This window comes from Scyliorhinus canicula, chromosome 3, assembly GCF_902713615.1.
Source record: "Scyliorhinus canicula chromosome 3, sScyCan1.1, whole genome shotgun sequence".
In the NCBI taxonomy this organism is placed as follows: Eukaryota; Metazoa; Chordata; class Chondrichthyes; order Carcharhiniformes; family Scyliorhinidae; genus Scyliorhinus; species Scyliorhinus canicula.
This window is the reverse complement of record NC_052148.1, coordinates 14,841,782-14,862,825: the sequence shown is the minus strand read 5'-3', so window position 1 is coordinate 14,862,825 and position 21,044 is coordinate 14,841,782. Positions and strand designations below refer to the sequence as shown.

The following is a 21,044-nucleotide window of genomic DNA, read 5'->3' as shown; positions in this document are numbered from 1 at the left end:
TTATGGGGAGAAGGCAGGAGAATGTGGATGAGAAAATATCAGCCATGATTGAATGGCGGAGCAGACTCGATGGGCCGAGCGGCCTAATTCTGCTACTATGTCTCATGGTCTTATGATTTTAACAGAGCTCTTGATGCTTTTCCCTACCTGGTTGATTCTCTGTTACTAACAAGCTGAAAAAATAAGTTGCTTTATTAAGAATTTTCATCTTACTGAAGAGGCTTCAGGTCACTCTACATTCAGCAAACTGCTCCAAAAGCTTTGCTCACATAGAATAATTTTTAAAAGTCAATTCGCCCCATCTCCCTTTAATAAAAGGAGAGGAGTAATGAATGAAATGAAAAATGAAAATCGCTTATTGTCACGAGTAGGCTTCAAATGAAGTTACTGTGAAAAGCCCCTAGTCGCCACATTCCGGCGCCTGTCCTGGGAGGCTGTTACGGGAATCAAACCGTGCTGCTGGCCTGCTTGGTCTGCTTTCAAAGCCAGCAATTTAGCGTTGTGCTAAACAGCCCATTAAGGAGTAAGACGAGTAACATAAAGAAGACGTTTATTTATAACATATGTACTATTTACAAAGGGACCCGGTTAGACTTCACCAGGTCATGAAATCACTTATTGTCACAAGTAGGCTTCAAATTAAGTTACTGTGAAAAGCCCCTAGTCACACCATTCCGGCGCCTGTTCGGGGAGGCTTGTACTGGAATTGAACTCGCGCTGCCGGCCTTGTTCTGCTTTACAAGTCATATCCCTGTTGATCGGTTCCTATCTGGCCACCCTTATATACACATGGTTATAACCTCATAGGTATCAGGGGAGCTCATACTTCTCAGAGGAAAGCCTCAACATCCAAACTTGTTGCACCAGGGTGCATACTGCTGTAGAGGGCAGAAGTAGAAACTGAATTCATAGAATAAACTTGGTTTTAAAGTGTTTAAGGCCTCTGTTGAATAGCACCTTGTGCTCCTCATAACCAATATCTATAAACAGTTGTGGGTCAGGTGAACTCCATGATATACTTTTGAATTTTCTAAACCCTGGCCCATAATACTACGCCGGAAAAGGGAGAACGTACAAACTCCATGCAGTCATCCGAGGTCGGAATCTAATGAATGTCCCTGGCACTGTGAGGCAGCAATGCTAACCACTGTGCAACATGCCACCCTATTGCAACTTATTACAACTATTCTGTGAAGTGCAATTGCCACAACAACTCTCACTTTATTAACGCAAAATCTTTAGAAAATCTTTTGTTGTAATTTAAAAACAAACTCGCAGGGCAACATTTAACATTCATAACTTACTTCTGCCTTCACTACAAGACATTCATAACCACATCCTCAGGAGATATTTCTGGCCTTCATATCACACATAGAAGTTAATCACCATGACCACAAACCTTAAAACTGAAATCCACACATGTTCGTCTGTTAGAGTGTACGTTTTCTCCCTGGAGGCATGTACACACAGGATGAGCATGCAACCCACAAGGTGAATATGCACCCACACAGCGTGAGTGCATGCTGCCACAGGGTGAGTGTGCACCCTCATAGCAATCAAACTGAAATTCTGTGGAACACATATTACCTTCCAACTTCCTGGTAAACAAGAGAAACAACAGACAAAGCACTATATGCTCCCTTACTTACAAGCTTCTCACTAGAAAATAAAACATACTATTTAGAATTCTCTTCCTGATTGAAATCATGTAAAATAAACGTCACAATGAAATTCACATTGGATTCATAGAATCACCATAGTGCATAAGGAGGCCAGTCGGCCCATTGAGTCAGCACCGACCCTCTTAAAGAGCAACCCACCTTGGCCCACCCTCTGCACTATCCTTGTAACCCCACCTAACGTTTGGATACTAAGAGGCAATTTAGGATGGCCAATCCACCTAACCTGCACATGTTTGGACTGTGGGAGGAAACCGGAGCACCCAGAGGAAACCAACACAGACACGGGGAGAACGTGCAAACTCCGCAGTCACCCAAGGCTGGAATTGAACCTGGGTCCCTGGTGCTGTGAGGCAGCAGTGCTAACCAATTCAGAAGCATTTTTACACTGAAAGCTAACCTACTGTATTTTCCCTTCTCACAGTCAATTTATTTTCAAGAGGCCGCTCGTCTTTGCTTCCATTCATTTTAGTTGAAGTCCAGTCCACAGATTCCATCATAATTTAGATTTGATTCAGTAATTTAAAATAAATATGTTTTTATTGTTTTTCTGGTGTACATAATAAATAAAAATACGAACAGAACAATGAGAATTTTGCAAGGGAGCACCCTGTTATTTATTTCGAGATCGGTTTTAACAATTTACATGGATTTTTCAGTCTCTTCTTTCCACTCTTTTGTCCTTTCCTAGCAGCATTTGCTTTGGCCGTTGTGGTCCCCTGTGTATCCCTCCTCTCCGGTTTTCCCCTCTTTTTTTCTCCCCCATGGTTCACATTGTTGTTGCTCCTGCCCTGCGGCCCCTGGCTCTCCTGTTGGGTTTGGTTGTACTTTCCTATTATCCCGGACCCTTCCCTTCCCCCCTTTTCGTGAGAACTCTCTCTTGGTCCTTGGCTTCCTAGCCATTAGCAACAAACGGGTCTTGGAACAACCGAGTGAATGGCTCCCACTTTCTGTGGAAGCCCTCTTCCGACCCACGGATGGCAAATTTGATTTTCTCCATTTGGAGAAATTCCGACAGGTCGGACAGCCTGTCTTCAGCTTTAGGCAGCTTTGCTGATCGCCAGCCGAGCGGGAAATCAGGGAGGCAAAGGCAAGGGCATCGTTCCTCCTCCCCATGATGAGATCTGGCTATTCTGGTACCCCGAAGACGGCCACTTTCGAGCATGGCTCCACCCTCATTTCCACCACTTTAGATATTGCCTCAACAAAGGCTGTCCAGTACTCAGCAGTCTGGGGCAAGACCAGAACATGCAGCTGTGGTTGGCCGGGCCTCCTTGGCACCTTTCATATCTGTTCTCCACTCCAGGAAGAACCTGCTCATTTGGGTTCTGGTCAAGTGGGCTCTATGTACCATACATAGCCTTGCACATGTGGAAATGGAGTTGACCCTGTGCAGTGCTTCACTCCATAATCCCAACCCTATTTCGAACCCCAAGTCCTCCTCCCACTTCTCCCTTGTCTCATCCAGTTGGGTGTCGACCACCCTTATCAGTCATCTGTATAGGTTGCTACAGTTCCCTTTGCCTAAACTGTATGCGTCCAGCAGTTCCTCTAGTAGTGACTGTCGTGGTGGTTGTGGGTACGTCCTTGTTTCTTTTTGCAGAAAGCTTTTAAGCTGCAGGTACCTGAATTCATTTCCACCAGCTAGTTGGAATCCTTCTGTCAGCTCGACCAATGTTGTTACCCGACCATCAGTGTAACTGCCAGCGCCCCCCCCCCCCCCCCCCCCCCCCCCCCGTCCTGCTTCCACCTTTTGAACGAGGCGTCTGTGAGCGCCAGCGTGAACCTGTGATGTGTGCTTCATCTGGCATTTCGGTTAAGTCAAAACGTTGTTGCAGTTGATTCCACGACTGGAGTGTTGCCGCCAAAACTGGGCTGGTTGAATGTTTCTTGGGTGGGGATGGGAGTGCCGCCGTGGCTAGGGCCCGGAGGAATCCTCCTCCATGAAAACCCACTCGGCCTCTGGCTCCTTTATCCACGCCTTTATTCTTTCTGCTGTTCTGCTGTCACTGCCCAGTGGTAATACTGTAGGTTTGGGAGGGAGAGGCCCCCCATGGATTTTGTTCTCTATAGAACTTTCTTTGGGATCCTTGCATTCTTCTTCCCCTCCCACCACGCCATAATTAGTTTGTCAAGTGAGTTGAAAAAGGCCTTGGGGCTATAGATCAGGATGGATCGAAATAGGAAGAGGTACCTGGACAGCACGTTCACTTTGATTGTCTGCACCCTCCCCGCCAAGGAGAGTGGGAGTGTGTTCCATCTCTGCAGGTCCTTTTTAACTTCCGCTCTCAGACTGGTCAGGTTCCATATGTGGACCCCTATCCAGTCATGGACGATTTGGATCCCCAGGTAGCGGAATTTGTGCCACACCAAGTTTAAACGGCAGTCCCACCAGCTCTGCCCCCCCCCCCTTGCGGATTCACCGAGAAGACCTAGCTTTTGCTCATGCTGAGTTTGTAGCCCGCGAAGGCTCCAAACTCCTTCAAGAACGCAATGATTCCATGCTGCTTTGTGGGTCCGAGATGTAGAGGAGCAGGTCGTCCACATAGTGTGAGACTCTATGTCCTCTGCCTCCCCTTCGGATTCTGTTCCAATTCTTTGCTGGGCTGAGCGTGATCGCTAATGGCTTTATTGCTAATGTGAGCAGCAGTGGGGCTAGCAGTCATCCTTGCCTCATACCCCTGTACAGCTGGAAGTACTTAGAACTGGTGGTGCTTGTCCGTACGCTTGCCATGGAGGCATTGTACAGGACTTTCACTCAGGTGGTGAATCCTGTTCCGAGCTCGAACCGCTCCAGCTGAGGTACTTCTATTCGACTCTGACAAAGGCCTTTTCTGCATCCAGGGAGACGATCACCTCAGGTGTTCGGTTCTTGGGTGGGGTCATGATCACATTCAGCAGGCGCCTGATGATCAATGTTAGCTGCCTACCCTAGTCAAAGCCCGTTTGGTACGCAGTACTCTAGCCTTTTGGCTAGGATCATGGCCAGTATTTTTGCATCTACGATTAGTAGCGAGATAGGTCTGTAGCAACCGCACTCTGTTAGGTCTTTGCCTTTTTTAGGCATCAGCGAGATTGAGGCTTGTGCTAGCCTATGCAGCAGTGTGTCCCTTGACAGTGAGTCTGTGAACATCTCCCCCAGGTGCGGGACCAGCACTGACACATCCTTTGTTGACGTCCGTCGGGAAACCCTCCGGTCCCAGCGCCTTCTTCGCCTGCATGGAGCTAATGCTCTCCATGTCCTCTCCCAGATCTAGTAGTACTTCCAGGTCCGAAAGAACAAAGAACAATACAGCATAGAAACAGGCCTTTTGGCCCTCCAAGCCCACACCGGCCACGATATCAATCTTACTCAAAACCCTCAGCACTTCCTTGTGCCGTATCCTTCTATACCCATCCTATCCATGTGTTTGTCAAGATGCTTTTTGAATGTCGTTAATGTATCTGCTTCCACACCCTCCCCCGGCAACGCGTTCCATGTACTGACCACCCTCTGCATAAAAAACCTGCCTCGCACATCTCCTCTAAACTTTAAACCTATGCCTCCTGGTGATTGACCCCTCCATCCTGGGGAAGAATGCCTGTCTATTCACTCTATCCTTGCCCCACGTAACCTTATGGACCTCTATTAGGTCACCTCTCAATCTCCATCTTTCTAAGGAAAACAATCCAAGTCTATTCAGCCTCTCCACGTAGCTAACACCATCCAGACTAGGCAGCATCCTTGTAAACCTCCTCTGCACCCTCTCCAAAGCCTCCACATCCTTCTGGTAGTGTGGCAACCAAAATTGTGCGCAATATTCCAAGTGCAGCCTTACCAAGGCTCTATACAACTGTGGCATGACTTGCCAGTTTTTACACTTGATGCCCCGTCCAATGAAGGCAAGCATTCCGTATGCTTTCTTGACTACCTTGTCCACTTGTGTTTCCACTTCAAAGATCTGTGGACATGCATGCCCAGATCTCTCGGACTTCCTATATTCTGAAGAGTTTTGCCATTTACGGGATATTTCTCCTCTATATTAGACGTACCAAAATGCATTACCTCACATTTGTCCGGATTAAACTACATTTGCCATTTCTCTGCCCAAGTCTCCAACCTATCTATGTCCTCCTGTATCCTCTGATAATCCTCAATACTATTTGTCATTCCACCAACCTTGGTGTCATCTGCGAACTTACTAATCAGACCGGCTACATTTTCCTCCAAATAATTTATGTACACCACAAACAACAGAGGCCCAAACACAGATCCCTATGAAACACCACTAGTCACAACCCTCCATTCAGAAAAACACCCTTCTACTGCTACCCTTTGTCGTCTGTGACCGAGTCAGTTTGTACCCATCTTACCACCTCACCTCTGATCCCGTGTAACTTCACCTTTTGTACCATTCTACTTGAGGCGCCTTGTCAAAGGCTTTACTGAAGTTCATGTAAACAACATCCATCGCCCTCTCCTCATCATATCTTTGTTACCGCCACAAAAAACTCAGTCAAGTTAATGAGGCATGAACTCCCCTTCACAAAACCATGCTGCCTATCGCGAATGAGTCCATTTGTTTCCAAATGGATATAAATCCTCTCCCTGAGAATTCTCTCCAATAATGTACCTACTACTGACGTGAGGCTCACCGGCCTATAGTTTCCAGGATTATCCCTGCTACCTTTCTTAAATGGCGGTACCACATTAGCTATTCTCCAGTCTTCTGGGATCTACCTGTAGCCAATGAGGAAACAAAGATGTCAGTCAAGGCCCCAGCAATTTCCTTCCTTGCTTCCCTCATTATTCTGGGGTAAATCCCATCCGGCCCAGGAGACTTATCTACCTTAATATTTTTTAAAAGCTCAATACCTCCTCCTTTTCGACGTTAACATGACCCAGACTGTCCACACACCCTACCCAAGAATCATATTCCACAAAGTCCCTTTCTTTGGTGAATACTGATGCAAAGTACTCATTTAGTACCTCGACCATTTCCTCTGGCTCAACACATAGATTTCCCCCCCCCCCCCCCCCCAAAACTATCCTCCCCCACTATCCTTAAGTGGTCCAATCCTTTCCCTGGCCATCCTCTTGCTTTTGTCATGTGAGAGTACCTTTAAGAAATGGGTGTTTATAAATGGGTGTGTGTATAAATATCTGTAGTGAGTGTACCTTTATGAAATGGGTGTTTATTACTGCAGTGATGTCAGAGAGTGAGTGGAGCTGGGCTGTCTATCAGCTTCTTACTTTTGTTTTAGGCTGTTTGCTGCACGGTGTGTTTTTGTTTTGTTTTCAGAGCTGGATAGCTGCAGTCACAGCCAGAAAGTGTATTAGTCTCTCTCTCTCTGTAATCTAAAAACTGTAAATCGATCCTTTAGTGATTTAAAACTGCTCTCAGTAGTGACTTAACCTGATGTGCTTCTGTTTAAAAGTTTTTTAAGTCTTATGGATGTTAAAAGGACAGCTTAAGAATTATTTAGTGTTGTATTCTTTGGGGGTTATATTTGCTTTGATGGTTGCTAAGATGTTCACTGTATGTTTTAAAAAGGTTAACTTGAGTTCATAGAGTAAACATTGTTTTGCTTTAAAAATACTTATCCATTTATTTTCCATTTCACCTGTAGAGTGGGCAGTGTGCTCCCCACACCACAATCGATTAAAAGTTGTGGGTCAGGTGAACTCCATGATACACTTTGGGGTTCTCTAAACCCTGGCCCATAACACTTTTCACATATGAATAAAAAGCTTTACCTTAATTCTACTTGACATGGACTTTTCATGACGCCTCCTAGCCCTACTAATTTCCTGCTTCAGTACCTTCCTACTTCCTTTATACTCAAGGGATTCAACTGTCCCCACCCTGCTTGACCGTACAAATGTCTCCTTTTCCTTTTTGACATGGCTCACAATATCCCTTGTTATCCAGGGCTCCCTAAACTTCCCATATTCATCCTTTGTTCTCTCAAGAACGTGACATTCCTGAATCCTAATCAACTGTCGCTTGAAAGATTCCACATGTCTGATGTTGATTTACTATCCAACAGCCACACACAATCCAAATTCTTCAATTCCTGTCTCATATTATCGTAATTTGCCTTTCCCCAATTTAGCACCTTAACGCGAGGGTTACCATCATCCCTGTCCAAAAGTACCCTAATACGTACAGAATTGTCACTACTCCCAAAATGTTCCTCTACTGAAATCTCAACCACCTGTCCAGGCTCATTCCCCAATACCAGATTCAATAGTGCCTCTTACCTAGTTGGACTATCTACATATTGCATCAAGCTCCCTATTATAGAACAGTACAGCACAGAACAGGCCCTTCGGCCCTCGATGTTGTGCCGAGCAATGTTCACCCTACTTAAACCCACATACCCGAAACCCAACAATCCCCCCCATTAACCTTACACTACGGGCAATTTAGCATGGCCAATCAACCTAACCGGCACATCTTTGGACTGTGGGAGGAAACCGGAGCACCCGGAGGAAACCCACGCACACACGGGGAGGACGTGCAGACTCCACACAGACAGTGACCCAGCCGGGAATCGAACCTGGGACCCTGGAGCTATTCTCCCCCACAACTGGCATGTCCAGTCCATCAAGGAACTGCTTCATCCCTGAGTCCCCTGCTGGGGGCTCCGAGGTGTACAGCCCCTGGTAGAAGGCCTTTAATGCTCTGTTAACCTTATCTGGATCGTTACTCATGTGCCTCTGCTATCCCTTGTGGCTGCCTGCTTTCTCTGATGATTCACCAGCAGGCAGCTGGCCTTGTCTCGCTGATCATATAGGATGCCCTGTGCCTGGCGGTATTGGTGCACCGCTCTCCTCATGGAGAGCAAGTCAAAGTCCATCTGTAGATTTTTCTTCTCCGCCAGGAGCTCAACGGTTGGGGCCTCAGAGTGCCGTCGATCCACCTCCAGTATTAAGTCAACTAGCTGTTGCCTAGCCCTCTCGGGGCTGGTTTAGCACACAGGGCTAAATCGCTGGCTTTTCAAAGGAGACCAAGGCAGGCCAGCAGCACGTTCAATTCCCGTATCAGCCTCCCCGAACAGGTGCCGGAATGTGGCGACTAGGGGCTTTTCACAGTAACTTAATTGAAGCCGACTCGTGACAATAAGCGATTTTCATTTCATTTCCTCCCTGTCTCTTCGTGCTTTAAAAGTGCTAAATTTTCCACTGATCACAGCCTTTAGCGCCTCCCAGAACATGGAGGGTGAGACCTCCCCATTCTGGTTGTTATTTATATATTTGTCTATGGCCTGGGATATTTTATCGCAAAAGGCCTTGTCGGCTAATGAGGCAGTGCCCAACCTCCATGTGGGGCGCTGTGCACTGCCAGTCTCCAACCTCACATCCATGTAATGTGGAGCGTGGTCTGAGATTACGATTGCAACGTATTCTGTCCTAACCAGCCCTGGAAGCACCAATTTTCCTACTACAAAGAAGTCAATCCTTGAGTAGATCTTATGCACTTGGGAAAAGGAGAACTCCTTCTCCCCTGGGTGAGTTCGACATGGGTCCACCGCTCCCATCTATTCGATAAAATGGTCAAGTTCTTTTGCCATGCTGGAGGTCTTTCCTGTTTTGGGGTTCGACCTGTCCATCCGTGCATCCTGTACGCAGTTCAAGTGTGTGTGTCCCGTGTCCAGTCTCCAGCACCCCCCCCCCCCCCACCCCCCCCCCTCACCGATCAGTCGATGCGCATCTATGTCAGCGCCATGGTCTTCTTTATAAAGTCCGTGTTGTCCCAGTTGGGAGCATATATGTTAACGAGGATCACTGGTGCCCCCTCTAGGACACTGCTGACCATGACGTATCAAACCCCTTGGGCCGTTACCGTCTTTGTCACCATGGCCCTCTCCCCACAGCAGGAATGGTAAGCCTGTCCCATCTAGCCCTTTCTTACTCGCAGTTGGTCCTTTTCCCTCAGGTGTGTCTCATCTGGAAGACTATGTTGGCTTTCATAGCCACCCAGTAGTGAGTGTATTCATATTCACTGACATATTCACCAGAAACCCCTGCGCTCTGGGGTTTCCTTTTGTCCAGGGGGCATCCAACATGGCCGCCACGTGGATATGCCCCTGCACTCTGGGATTTCCCTTTGCTCAGGGACTCTTCGGGTGGATGCTTACAGCATCATTTTGTTCCAAGCCACCGTGCGTGGCCTGCAGTAGCCAGTCTGCCGTTTTCGGTCCGAGTTTGCCTATTTCTTTCTCACCGTGCCCTCCCATCCCCTTTCCCCCCTCCCATAGCCTGCTCCTCCCCTATCCCCCTGCCAGGCACTTTCCCCCTTGCTGGGGGCGCACCAGGGCCTCTGTCCTTCGCATGAGTCCCGGTGCTAGCTATCCCACGAGTATGGTTGCTCCCCTCCCGGGAGTTGCTGTGTTTCCTTCCCTCTCCTGTTCTCTGAACTTCTTGCTCGCTCTAGCCCCCGTCTAACCCTGCACTTGCTAGATGACACTCATCCTTCCCTCTTTCGCTGGTGGTTTGATGTTGGTTGCACAGGTCGTTGCGGGGGGTTTGAGGGGGGGCACTTTTCTTCTCTCCCCGCCCCTTGTTAGCACATTGCTCGTTCTGTGGGCTCCTCATCGTTTCCCCTGTTGCCACCTTTCCAGCCCGCACTCTGCGACCAACTTATCTGCCTCCATAAGGACTGTAAAAAAGTGTTCTTTGCCTTGGTCTGTGACCCAGAGCTTGGCTGGGTACAGCATACCAAATCTTACGCCATTCTTGTACAGTGCGGCCTTTGCTTTGTTCAATTCAGCCCGGCACTTGACTAGTTCAGCCCCAGTGTCCTTGTATATCCAGATCTTGGGTACTTCCCGGCTGTAGTTCTTGGACTGTCTGGTCCAGCGCAGGATTCTCTCCCGGTCTTGGTACCAGTGCAATTTCGCTACAATCGCCCTTGGCTGGTCCACAGCTTTGGCCTTTGGTCAGAGCGACTGGTGTGCCCTGTCTATTTCTGGTGGATTGGGAAAGATCTCCCTTCCCACCAGGTTTCTCAGCATTTGGGCCACATAGTCTGTGGAGTCCCTACCTTCGATGCCCTCTGGTAGGCCCGCTATTCCTAAATTCTGCCGTCTCGACCGGTTCTCTTGCTCTTTGACCTTTCCTTTTAGGCTGTCCTGTGTCGCAACCAGCTTCGCCATCTCCTTTTATCGGACAGCGATCCGGTCATCTGGTCCGTTGCGGTCCTTTCCAGGTCTGTGATACCCAACTCCCGGGCCTCCTATCTCTTTTTGGCTTTGTCAGGGCCAGCTGCATGTGCGTCAGAGCATCGGTCACCACGCCCTTCATTGCCGCTTGAATGTCCAATTTTGTCTCTCTCTGTGCTCCCTCAGTGCTCTCGAGAGGAACGCCATCCAGCCACCCTCTGGTGAGGGAGGGCTTTGAGCGTGGCTGGTTGCACCCTCTTGTTCCGGGCGAAGTTTTGATTACACCACCTTGTGCGCCGGTCAGCTCGTCCATTCGGTGCTGATCCAGACTCTTCCCACTCCTGGTCTGTTTGGCCCCTGGACTGACTTTTGCCCGGCATCCTTTCTTTTTCTTCCTGTTGTTCTGCTAAAGTAAAGAGGATGAATTGTTCAATTTTGAGACGTTTTTCAGGTGAAAAGTGGCTATTTTGCAGGTTCACGAGATGAGAGCCACCGGATGTGCGACTTCTCAGCACATCGTTGTCACCGGAAGGCCTACTAGACTGAGTAATAATGCCGGATTGTCAGCAAGAGCTAGGCAGCAAGAAGGAGGAGATTTGAAAAGTCTTTCCTAATCCTTGACCTCTTTTACACATAAATACATACATTATCAAATCACAGTATCACTCAGTCCAGATTAAATTTTGGCAGATCCTAACTAACGCAGCTCCACAAACTCAGATTTTTTCCCAACACTTCAGTTCCCCTATCCTGATAAATCCAAAGAAGACCTAACAACACACCACAGATTACATTCAGCAAAAGTCTTGAAAAACATCCAATTCTTGCATGACTGCAGTCAACAACTCATTGCCATGACTGCTTAGGAATTCTGAATCACACACAGTCGACAGATTTGTATTCAAACAATTACCTTAAATGGATCCACCGCCACAGAAGTCAAGTTAAGGATGAAGATCGCATTAATTGCTCCCACATAGAGACGATTACTTTGCTGATCCACCAGAAAGGTGTTAAAGGAGCTGGCATAACTATCCTGGGTGAAACTTCTCACTGATGTCATGTTCTGAAGTTCTGAAAATGAAAAAAAAAAATGGAGAAACACATCAAAAAAACTGGAAGAAAAATGACAACAAAAATCTTATCAGAGACAAGACTATTAAACGACAAAATCTTAAAAAATTTAAATTCTGGGCAGTACGGTGGCACAGTGGTAAGTGTCTCTTCTTAGCTATAAGAACATAAGAACTAGGAGCAGGAGTAGACCATCTGGCCCCTTGAGCTTCTCCGCAATTCAATGAGATCATGGCTGATCTTTTCTGGTCTCAGCTCCACTTTCTGGTGCGAACACCATAACCCTTAATCCCTTTATTCTTCAAAAAAGATCTATCTTTATCTTAAAAACATTTAATGAAGGAGCCGCAACTGCTTCACTAGGCAAGGAATTCCATAGATTCACAACCTTTTGGGTGAAGAAGTTCCTCCTAAACTCAGTCCTAAATCTACTTCCCCTTATTTTGAGGCTATGCCCCCTAGTTCTGCTGTCACCCGCCAGTGGAAACAACCTGCCCGCATCTATCCTATCTATTCCCTTCATAATTTTAAATGTTTCTATAAGATCCCCCCTCATCCTTCTAAATTCCAACGAGTACAGTCCCAGTCTACTCAACCTCTCCTCATAATCCAACCCCTTCAGCTCTGGGATTAACCTAGTGAATCTCCTCTGCACACCCTCCAGCGCCAGTACGTCCTTTCTCAAGTAAGGAGACCAAAACTGAACACAATACTCCAGGTGTGGCCGCACTAACACCTTATACAATTGCATATGTTTCTATAAGATCCCCCCTCATCCTTCTAAATTCCAACGAGTACAGTCCCAGTCTACTCAATCTATCTTCATAATCCGGACTTCCGGTGGCTGTGATGGATCAGTAAGCCACACATCTGGGAGCTCCCGTTTTAAAGAGATTTTTCGGCTCTTTTGAGAGCCCAAAACGGAAATTTTTCGACGTCTCCCGGTGGGGGAAGGTGTGCTGAACGACTTTCCCTGCAGTCCATGACTCGAACTCGGAGTGGAAAGGGGGAAAAAACAGCAGCAGCTCCTCAGAAAAAACGGGGGAAGGGATCCAAGATGGCCGCCGACAGAGCTCCAGAGAAATGGAGACTCTGGGCCCAGGAACAACAAACTGATCTCCTGTGCTGCTTTAAAGAATTCAAGGATGAAGTACTGAGCTCTCTGCAGGAAACGAACAGAAGGCTGTCAGAGATTCAGTCCACCCAGGGTGCTGCCATCAAGAAGTTGCAGACGCAGGCCATTGAACGAGAGGAGGAGGCCGTGGTCCTCGTGAGTAAGGTGGAGGGGCACGAAGCACTCCACAAGAAGTGGCAGGAACGCTTTGAGGAGCTGGATCACCGCATGAGGCGGAAAAACCTGCGGATCTTGGGCCTTGCAGAGGGGCTGGAGGGATCGGACCTGACAGCCTATGTGGCTGTAATGCTGAATTCGCTAGTGGGGGCCGGATCTCTCCATCTGCCCTTGGAGCTGGAGGGAGCGCACAGGGTGCTGGCCAGGAGGCCCAAGGAAGATGAACCCCCGCGTGCGGTGCTGGTGAGGTTCCACCGGTTCAGTGATCGGGAGTGCGTGCTGTGCTGGGCCAAGAAGGTGAAGAGCAGCAATTGGGAGAATGGGGTAGTGCGGATCTACCAGGACTGGAGTGCGGAGGTGGCTAAGCGGCGGTCCGGATTTAATCAGACGAAAGACGTGCTTTATAGAAAAAAGATAAAGTTCGGAATGTTGCCGCCCGCGTGCCTGTGGGTAACTTATTCGGACCGGCATTATTATTTCGATTCCCCGGAGGAGGCGTGGGCCTTCGTGCGGACGGAGAAACTGGACTTGAACTAGGGGTTGGGGGTTGCGAGGTTGGCTGTAAGATATTAGTGCTGGATTCTGCTGTTGCTGTGTTCTTTTTTTCTTCTGTTGTTTTCTTCTTCTTTTAGTACTTTTGCAATTTTGATATGGTTATTTACGGAGGGGTTGTTCTGCTATGTTTTTGTTTTTGTGCTGTGGGACATTGTCTGAGCTGTGTATCTTGAGGGGAGGGTCGGGGGGGTATAGAACATAGAACATAGAACGATACAGTGCAGTACAGGCCCTTCGGCCCTCAATGTTGCACCGACATGGAAAAAAAAAACGAAAGGCCATCTAACCTACACTATGCCCTTATCATCCATATGCTTATCCAATAAACTTTTAAATGCCCTCAATGTTGGCGAGTTCACTACTGTTGCAGGTAGGGCATTCCACGGCCTCACCACTCTTTGCGTAAAAAACCCACCTCTGACCTCTGTCCTATATCTATTACCCCTCAGTTTAAGGCTATGTCCCCTCGTGCTAGCCACCTCCATCCGCGGGAGAAAGCTCTCGCTGTCCACCCTATCTAACCCTCTGATCATTTTGTATGCCTCTATTAGGTCACCTCTTAACCTTCTTCTCTCTAACGAAAACAACCTCAAGTCCATCAGCCTTTCCTCATAAGATTTTCCCTCCATACCAGGCAACATCCTGGTAAATCTCCTCTGTACCCGTTCCAAAGCATCCACGTCCTTCCTATAATGAGGCGACCAGAACTGTACGCAATACTCCAAATGCGGCCGTACTAGAGTTTTGTACAACTGCAACATGACCTCATGGCTCCGGAACTCAATCCCTAAGACCATAAGACCATAAGACATAGGAGTGGAAGTAAGGCCATTCGGCCCATCGAGTCCACTCCGCCATTCAATCATGGCTGATGGGCATTTCAACTCCACCTACCAGCATTCTCCCCGTAGCCCTTAATTCCTCGCGACATCAAGAATTTATCTATATCTGCCTTGAAGCCATTTAGCGTCCCGGCCTCCACTGCACTCTGCGGCAATGAATTCCACAGGCCCACCACTCTCTGGCTGAAGAAATGTCTCCGCATTTCTGTTCTGAATTTACCCCCTCTAATTCTAAGGCTGTGCCCACGGGTCCTCGTCTCCTCGCCTAACGGAAACAGTTTCTTTGCATCCACCCTTTCTAAGCCATGTATTATCTTGTAAGTTTCTATTAGATCTCCCCTTAACCTTCTAAACTCCAATGAATACAATCCCAGGATCCTCAGCCGTTCATCATATGTTAGACCCGCCATTCCAGGGATCATCCGTGTGAATCTCCGCTGGACACGCTCCAGTGCCAGTATGTCCTTCCTGAGATGTGGGGCCCAAAACTGGACACAGTACTCCAAATGGGGCCTAACCAGAGCCTTATAAAGGCTCAGTAGTACATCGCTGCTTTTATATTCCAACCCTCTTGAGATAAATGACAACATTGCATTTGCTTTCTTAATCACAGATTCAACCTGCATGTTTACCTTTAGGGAATCCTCGACTAGCACTCCCAGATCCCTTTGTACTTTGGCATTATGAATTTTCTCACCGTTTAGAAAGTAGTCTATGCTTGGATTCTTTTTTCCAAAGTGCAAGACCTCACATTTTCTCACGTTGAATTGCATCAGCCATTTCCTGCACCACTCTCCCAAACTGTCTAGATCCTTCTGCAGCCTCCCCACTTCCTCAGCACTACCTGCCTGACCACCCTCTACCAATAAAGGCCATCACACCATAGGCCTTCTTCACAACCCTATCAACCTGGGTGGCAACTTTCAGGGATCTATGTACATGGACACCGAGATCCCTCTGCTCATCCACACTACCAAGAATTTTACCATTAGCCAAATATTCCGCATTCCTGTTATTCTTTCCAAAGTGAATCACCTCACACTTCTCCACATTAAACTCCATTTGCCACCTCTCAGCCCAGCTTTGCAGCTTATCTATGTCCCTCTGTAACCTGCAACATCCTTCCGCACTGTCTACAACTCCACCGACTTTAGTGTCGTCTGCAAATTTACTTACCCATCCTTCTGCGCCCTCCTCTAGGTCATTTATAAAAATGACAAACAGCAACGGCCCCAGAACAGATCCTTGTGGTACGCCACTCGTAACTGAACTCCATTCTGAACATTTCCCATCAACCACCACTCTCTGGCTTCTTTCAACTAGCCAATTTCTGATCCACATCTCTAAATCACCCTCAATCCCCAGCCTCCGTATTTTCTGCAATAGCCGACCGTGGGGAACCTTATCAAACGCTTTACTGAAATCCATATACACCACATCAACTGCTTTACCCTCGTCCACCTGTTCAGTCACCTTCTCAAAGAACTCGATAAGGTTTGTGAGGCATGACCTACCCTTCACAAAACCATGCTGACTATCCCTAATCATATTATTCCTATCTAGATGATTATAAATCTTATCTTTTATAATCCTCTCCAAGACTTTACCCACCACAGACGTTAGGCTCACCGGCCTATAGTTACCGGGTATGTTGTATTCTATGCCAGAGTGGGGGTATGGAGTGGGGCTGATATTTGGGAGCTGCGTCAGAAGGGTGTGGTGGGGCAGTGCAAAAGCGCGGGCTTTCCTCTGGTTTCCCGTGCTGCGGGGCTGGGGGGTGGAGATGGTGACGGGGGAGGCGGGGCCTTAACTGGTTCTTCCCCGCGCTGGAGCGGTGCCAGGAGGAGGGATAGATTGGGGGATGATCCCACTTCGGGAGGGGTCGGGCTATTGCCGGGAGTTTCCGGGGTCAGCAGAAGTTAGCTGACCCACGGAAGTACAATGGAGGACGGTTCGCGGCTGGGAGGGTTCCTAGCCTGGGGGGCAAGGGAGGGGGGGGAAAGGGGAATACCGGGTTGCTGCTGGTAGGGTCAAGAAGGAGCTGGTGGGGGCTGGGGGGACAGAGGTGAGGGGTTGTCGCTATGGGGACGGGGTCGAGCAGGGGGTGCTGGCCTGGGGCGGGCAGTCAACGGGCTATGGCTAGCCGACGGGGGAGGGGGGCAGGACGCCCTCTGATCCGGTTGGTCACCTGGAATGTGAGAGGGTTGAATGGGCCGGTGAAGCGGTCGAGGGTACTGGCTCACCTGAAGGGGCTAAAGGCGGATGTGGCAATGCTTCAGGAGACCCACCTGAGGGTGGCGGACCAGGTCCGCCTGAGGAAGGGATGGGTGGGGCAGGTTTTCCACTCTGGGTTGGATGTGAGGAACCGGGGAGTGGCGATTCTGGTGGGGAAAAATGTGTTGTTTGAGGCATCGGAGGTGGTGGCGGATAAGGGGGGTAGGTATGTGATGGTTAGGGGCAGGCTACAAGGAGAGAAGGTGGTACTGGCTAGTGTGTATGCCCCAAATTGGGACGATGCGGGCTTTATGAGGCGTATGTTGGGACGGATCCCGGATCTGGAGGCGGGAGGTCTGATCATAGGGGGGGACTTTAATACGGTGTTGGATCCTTCACTGGATCGGTCCAGCTCTAGGACGGGTAGGAGGCCGGCGGCGGCCAAGGTACTGAGAGGGTTTATGGACCAGATGGGTGGGGTGGATCCATGGATGTTTGTAAGGCCGAGGGCACGCGAGTACTCTTTCTTCTCCCACATACATAGGGTCTACTCTCGGATAGATTTCTTCGTGGTGAGTAGGGGACTGATTCCGAGAGTGGAGGAGGCCGAGTATTCGGCCATTGCAATCTCCGACCACGCTCCGCATTGGATAGAGTTGGAGATGGGAGAGGTGCGAGACCAACGTCCGTTGTGGCGGTTGGATGTGGGGTTGTTGGCGGAGGAGGAGGTGTGTAGGAGGGTCCGGGCAAGTATTGAGGGGTACCTTGAGGTGAATGATACGGGGGAGGTTCAGGTGGGGATGGTCTGGGAAGCCCTGAAGGCAGTAATTCGTGGGGAGCTGATATCCATCCGGGCACACAGGGAGAGGAGCGAGAGGAGTGAGAGGGATAGACTGGTGGGAAAGATGCTGGAGGTGGACAGGAGGTATGCAGAGGCACCAGAGGAGGGACTGTTGGGGGAGAGGCGCAGCCTGCAGGCTAAATTTGATTTGCTGACCACTAGAAAGGCGGAGGCACAGTGGAGGAAGGCACAAGGGGCAGTGTACGAACATGGTGAAAAGGCGAGTAGGATGCTGGCTCATCAGCTGCGTAAGCGGGATGCGGCCAAGGAGATTGCTGGAGTGAGAGATAAGAGTGGGAATGTGGTGCGGAAGGGGGTAGAGGTGAATGAGGTCTTCAAGGATTTTTACGGGGAACTGTACCGGTCAGAGCCAACGGGGGAGAGGAGGGGAATGGAGAGGTTCCTTGACGGGCTTTCTTTCCCGAAGGTGCAGGAGGAGAAGGTGGAGGGGTTGGGTGCGCCAATTGAGCTGGAGGAGCTAGTTAAGGGGATCGGGCAGATGCAGTCAGGGAAGGCACCGGGGCCGGATGGGTTCCCGGTGGAATTTTATAAAAAGTTTGTGGATCTAGTGGGCCCCTTGCTGGTGCGAACACTCAATGAAGCGTGGGAGGGGGGGACTTTGCCCCCGACGATGTCACGGGCGCTGATCTCGTTAATTTTAAAGAAGGACAAGGACCCCCAGCAGTGTGGTTCATACAGGCCCATATCTCTCCTCAACGTGGACGCTAAGGTGCTGGCAAAAATCCTGGCCACCAGGATAGAGGACTGTGTGCCAGGGGTTGTGCACGAGGACCAGACAGGTTTTGTGAAGGGAAGGCAGCTGAACACGAATGTGCGGAGATTGCTGAATGTCATTATGATGCCGGCGATTGATGGGGAGGCAGAGATAGTGGTGGCACTGGATGCGGAGAAGGCCTTCGATAGAGTGGAGTGGGGGTACCTATGGGAGGTGTTGGGGAGGTTTGGATTTGGTGAAGGGTTCATTAGATGGGTAAGGCTGTTATATGAGGCCCCGATGGCGTGCGTGGCTACGAATAGGAGGAGGTCGGAGTACTTCCGGCTTTACCGAGGGACCAGGCAGGGTTGCCCCTTGTCCCCCTTGTTGTTTGCACTGGCAATCGAGCCGCTGGCGATGGCATTGAGAGATTCAGAGAGGTGGAGAGGCTTGGTGCGAGGTGGAGAGGAACATAGGGTGTCGTTGTATGCCGACGACCTGTTACTGTATGTGGCGGACCCGGTGGGAGGGATGCCGGGAGTGATGGAGTTACTGGCCGAGTTTGGGACCTTCTCAGGTTATAAATTAAACTTAGGCAAGAGCGAGGTGTTTGTGGTGCACCCTGGAGACCAGGAGGAAGGAATTGGTAGGCTCCCACTTAGGCGGGCAGGGGAGAGCTTTAGGTACCTGGGGGTGCAAGTGGCCAGGGACTGGGGGACTCTCCACAAGCATAACTTTACCAGGCTGGTAGATCAGATGGAGGAGGAGTTCAGGAGGTGGAACATGCTGCCATTGTCGTTGGCGGGGAGGGTGCAGTCCGTCAAAATGACAGTGCTTCCGAGGTTCTTGTTCCTTTTTCAGTGCCTGCCCATATTTATCCCCAGGGCCTTCTTTAGGAGAGTGACTAGCAGTATTCTGAGTTTTGTGTGGGCACATGGGACTCCGAGAGTGAGGAGGGTGTTCCTGGAGCGAGGAAGGGATGGAGGTGGGCTGGCACTGCCCAACCTTCTGGGGTACTATTGGGCAGCCAATGTGTCAATGGTGCGTAAATGGGTGATGGAGGGGGGAGGGGCGGCGTGGAAAAGAATGGAGATGGCGTCATGTAGAGGTACGAGCCTGGGTGCCATGGTAACGGCACCGTTGCCGCTCTCCCTTAAGAGGTTTACCACGAGCCCGGTGGTGGCGGCGACCCTAAGAATCTGGGAACAATGGAGACGGCATCGGGGGGAAACAGGGGGCTCGATGGAGGCTCCACTGGGTGGCAACCATCGGTTCATCCCGGGGAACACGGATGGGGGATTCAGGGGGTGGCAAAGGGCGGGCATCAGCAAATTGAGGGACCTGTTTATTGGCGGGAGGTTTGCGGGCCTGGGGGAACTGGAAGATAAATTTGGGCTTCCCCAAAGGAACATGTTCAGATACTTGCAGGTAAAGGCGTTTGCTAGGCGACAGGTAGAGGGATTCCCTTTGCTGCCCTCGCGGGGGACGATGGACAGAGTGCTTTCGGGGGTGTGGGTAGGAGAGGGGAAGGTGTCTGACATCTATAAGGTAATGCAGGAGGTGGAGGAGTCGTCAGTGGAGGAGCTGAAGGCTAAATGGGAGGAGGAACTCGGGGAGCAGATAGAGGACGGGACTTGGGCGGATGCCTTGGAGAGAGTCAACTCTTCCTCCTCATGTGCGAGGCTTAGTCTCATCCTCTGGTGCTGCACCGGGCCCACATGTCCGGGACTAGGATGAGTAGGTTCTTCGGGGGTGCGGACAGGTGCACCAGATGTTCGGGGAGTCCTGCGAACCACGCCCATATGTTCTGGGCATGCCCAGCACTGGAAGAATTCTGGAAGGGGGTGGCGGGGACGGTGTCGAGGGTGGTTGGATCCAGGGTCAAACCAGGGTGGGGACTCGCAATTTTTGGAGTTGCGGTAGAGCCGGGAGTGCAGGAGGCGAAAGAGGCCGGTGTCCTGGCCTTTGCGTCCCTAGTAGCCCGTCGAAGGATTCTGTTACAATGGAAGGATGCAAGGCCCCCAAGTGTGGAGACCTGGATCAGTGACATGGCGGGATTTATAAAATTGGAAAAGGTCAAATTTGCCCTGAGAGGATCAATACAAGGGTTCTATAAACGATGGCAGCCTTTTTTGGACTTCCTGGCTCAGAGATAGGTAACTGGGTCAATAGCAGCAGCAACCCCGGGGGGGGGGGGGGGGGGGGGGGGGGGGGTGCATTATTGTAGTGTTTATTCTGTAACTTTATAGTGTGTTAATATGCGTTGTTGTTAACATGCTGGGTTGTTCATGGGATGGGGCGAATGTATATGATTGTTAATATTATTGTTATTTTCGGTATTTTACTAAGGTGCGTCAATGTTGTATAAAATCAAAATTTCTCAATAAAAATGATTTAAAAAACAAAAAAATCTATCTTCGTAATCCAACCCCTTCAGCTCTGGGATTACAGGGGATGTTTAGCACAGGGCTAAATCGCTGGCTTTGAAGGCAGGCCAGCAGCACGGTTCGATTCCTGTAATAGCCTCCCCGAACAGGCGCGGAATGTGGCGACTAGGAGCTTTTCACAGTAACTTCATTGAAGCGTACTTGTGACAATAAGCGATTTTCATTTCATTTCATTCATTAACCTAGTGAATCTCCTCTGCACACCTTCCAGCGCCAGTATGTCCTTTCTCAGGTAAGGA

At 49.6% G+C, this 21,044-nt stretch overlaps 1 protein-coding gene across 5 annotated transcripts in view; it reads right to left on the bottom strand.

Annotated features, from left to right (window-relative positions):
- The window catches only part of sema4f (sema domain, immunoglobulin domain (Ig), transmembrane domain (TM) and short cytoplasmic domain, (semaphorin) 4F), a 335,297-nt gene that overhangs the window by 169,521 nt on the left and 144,732 nt on the right, over window positions 1–21,044 (bottom strand). For all 5 annotated transcript variants that reach the window (XM_038793156.1, XM_038793155.1, XM_038793152.1 and 2 more), the window contains one exon: window positions 11,740–11,900. In XM_038793156.1, coding sequence (XP_038649084.1) covers window positions 11,740–11,889 — 150 coding nt within the window. In that variant the 5' untranslated portion in view covers window positions 11,890–11,900. The remainder of the gene's footprint in view (window positions 1–11,739; window positions 11,901–21,044) is intronic.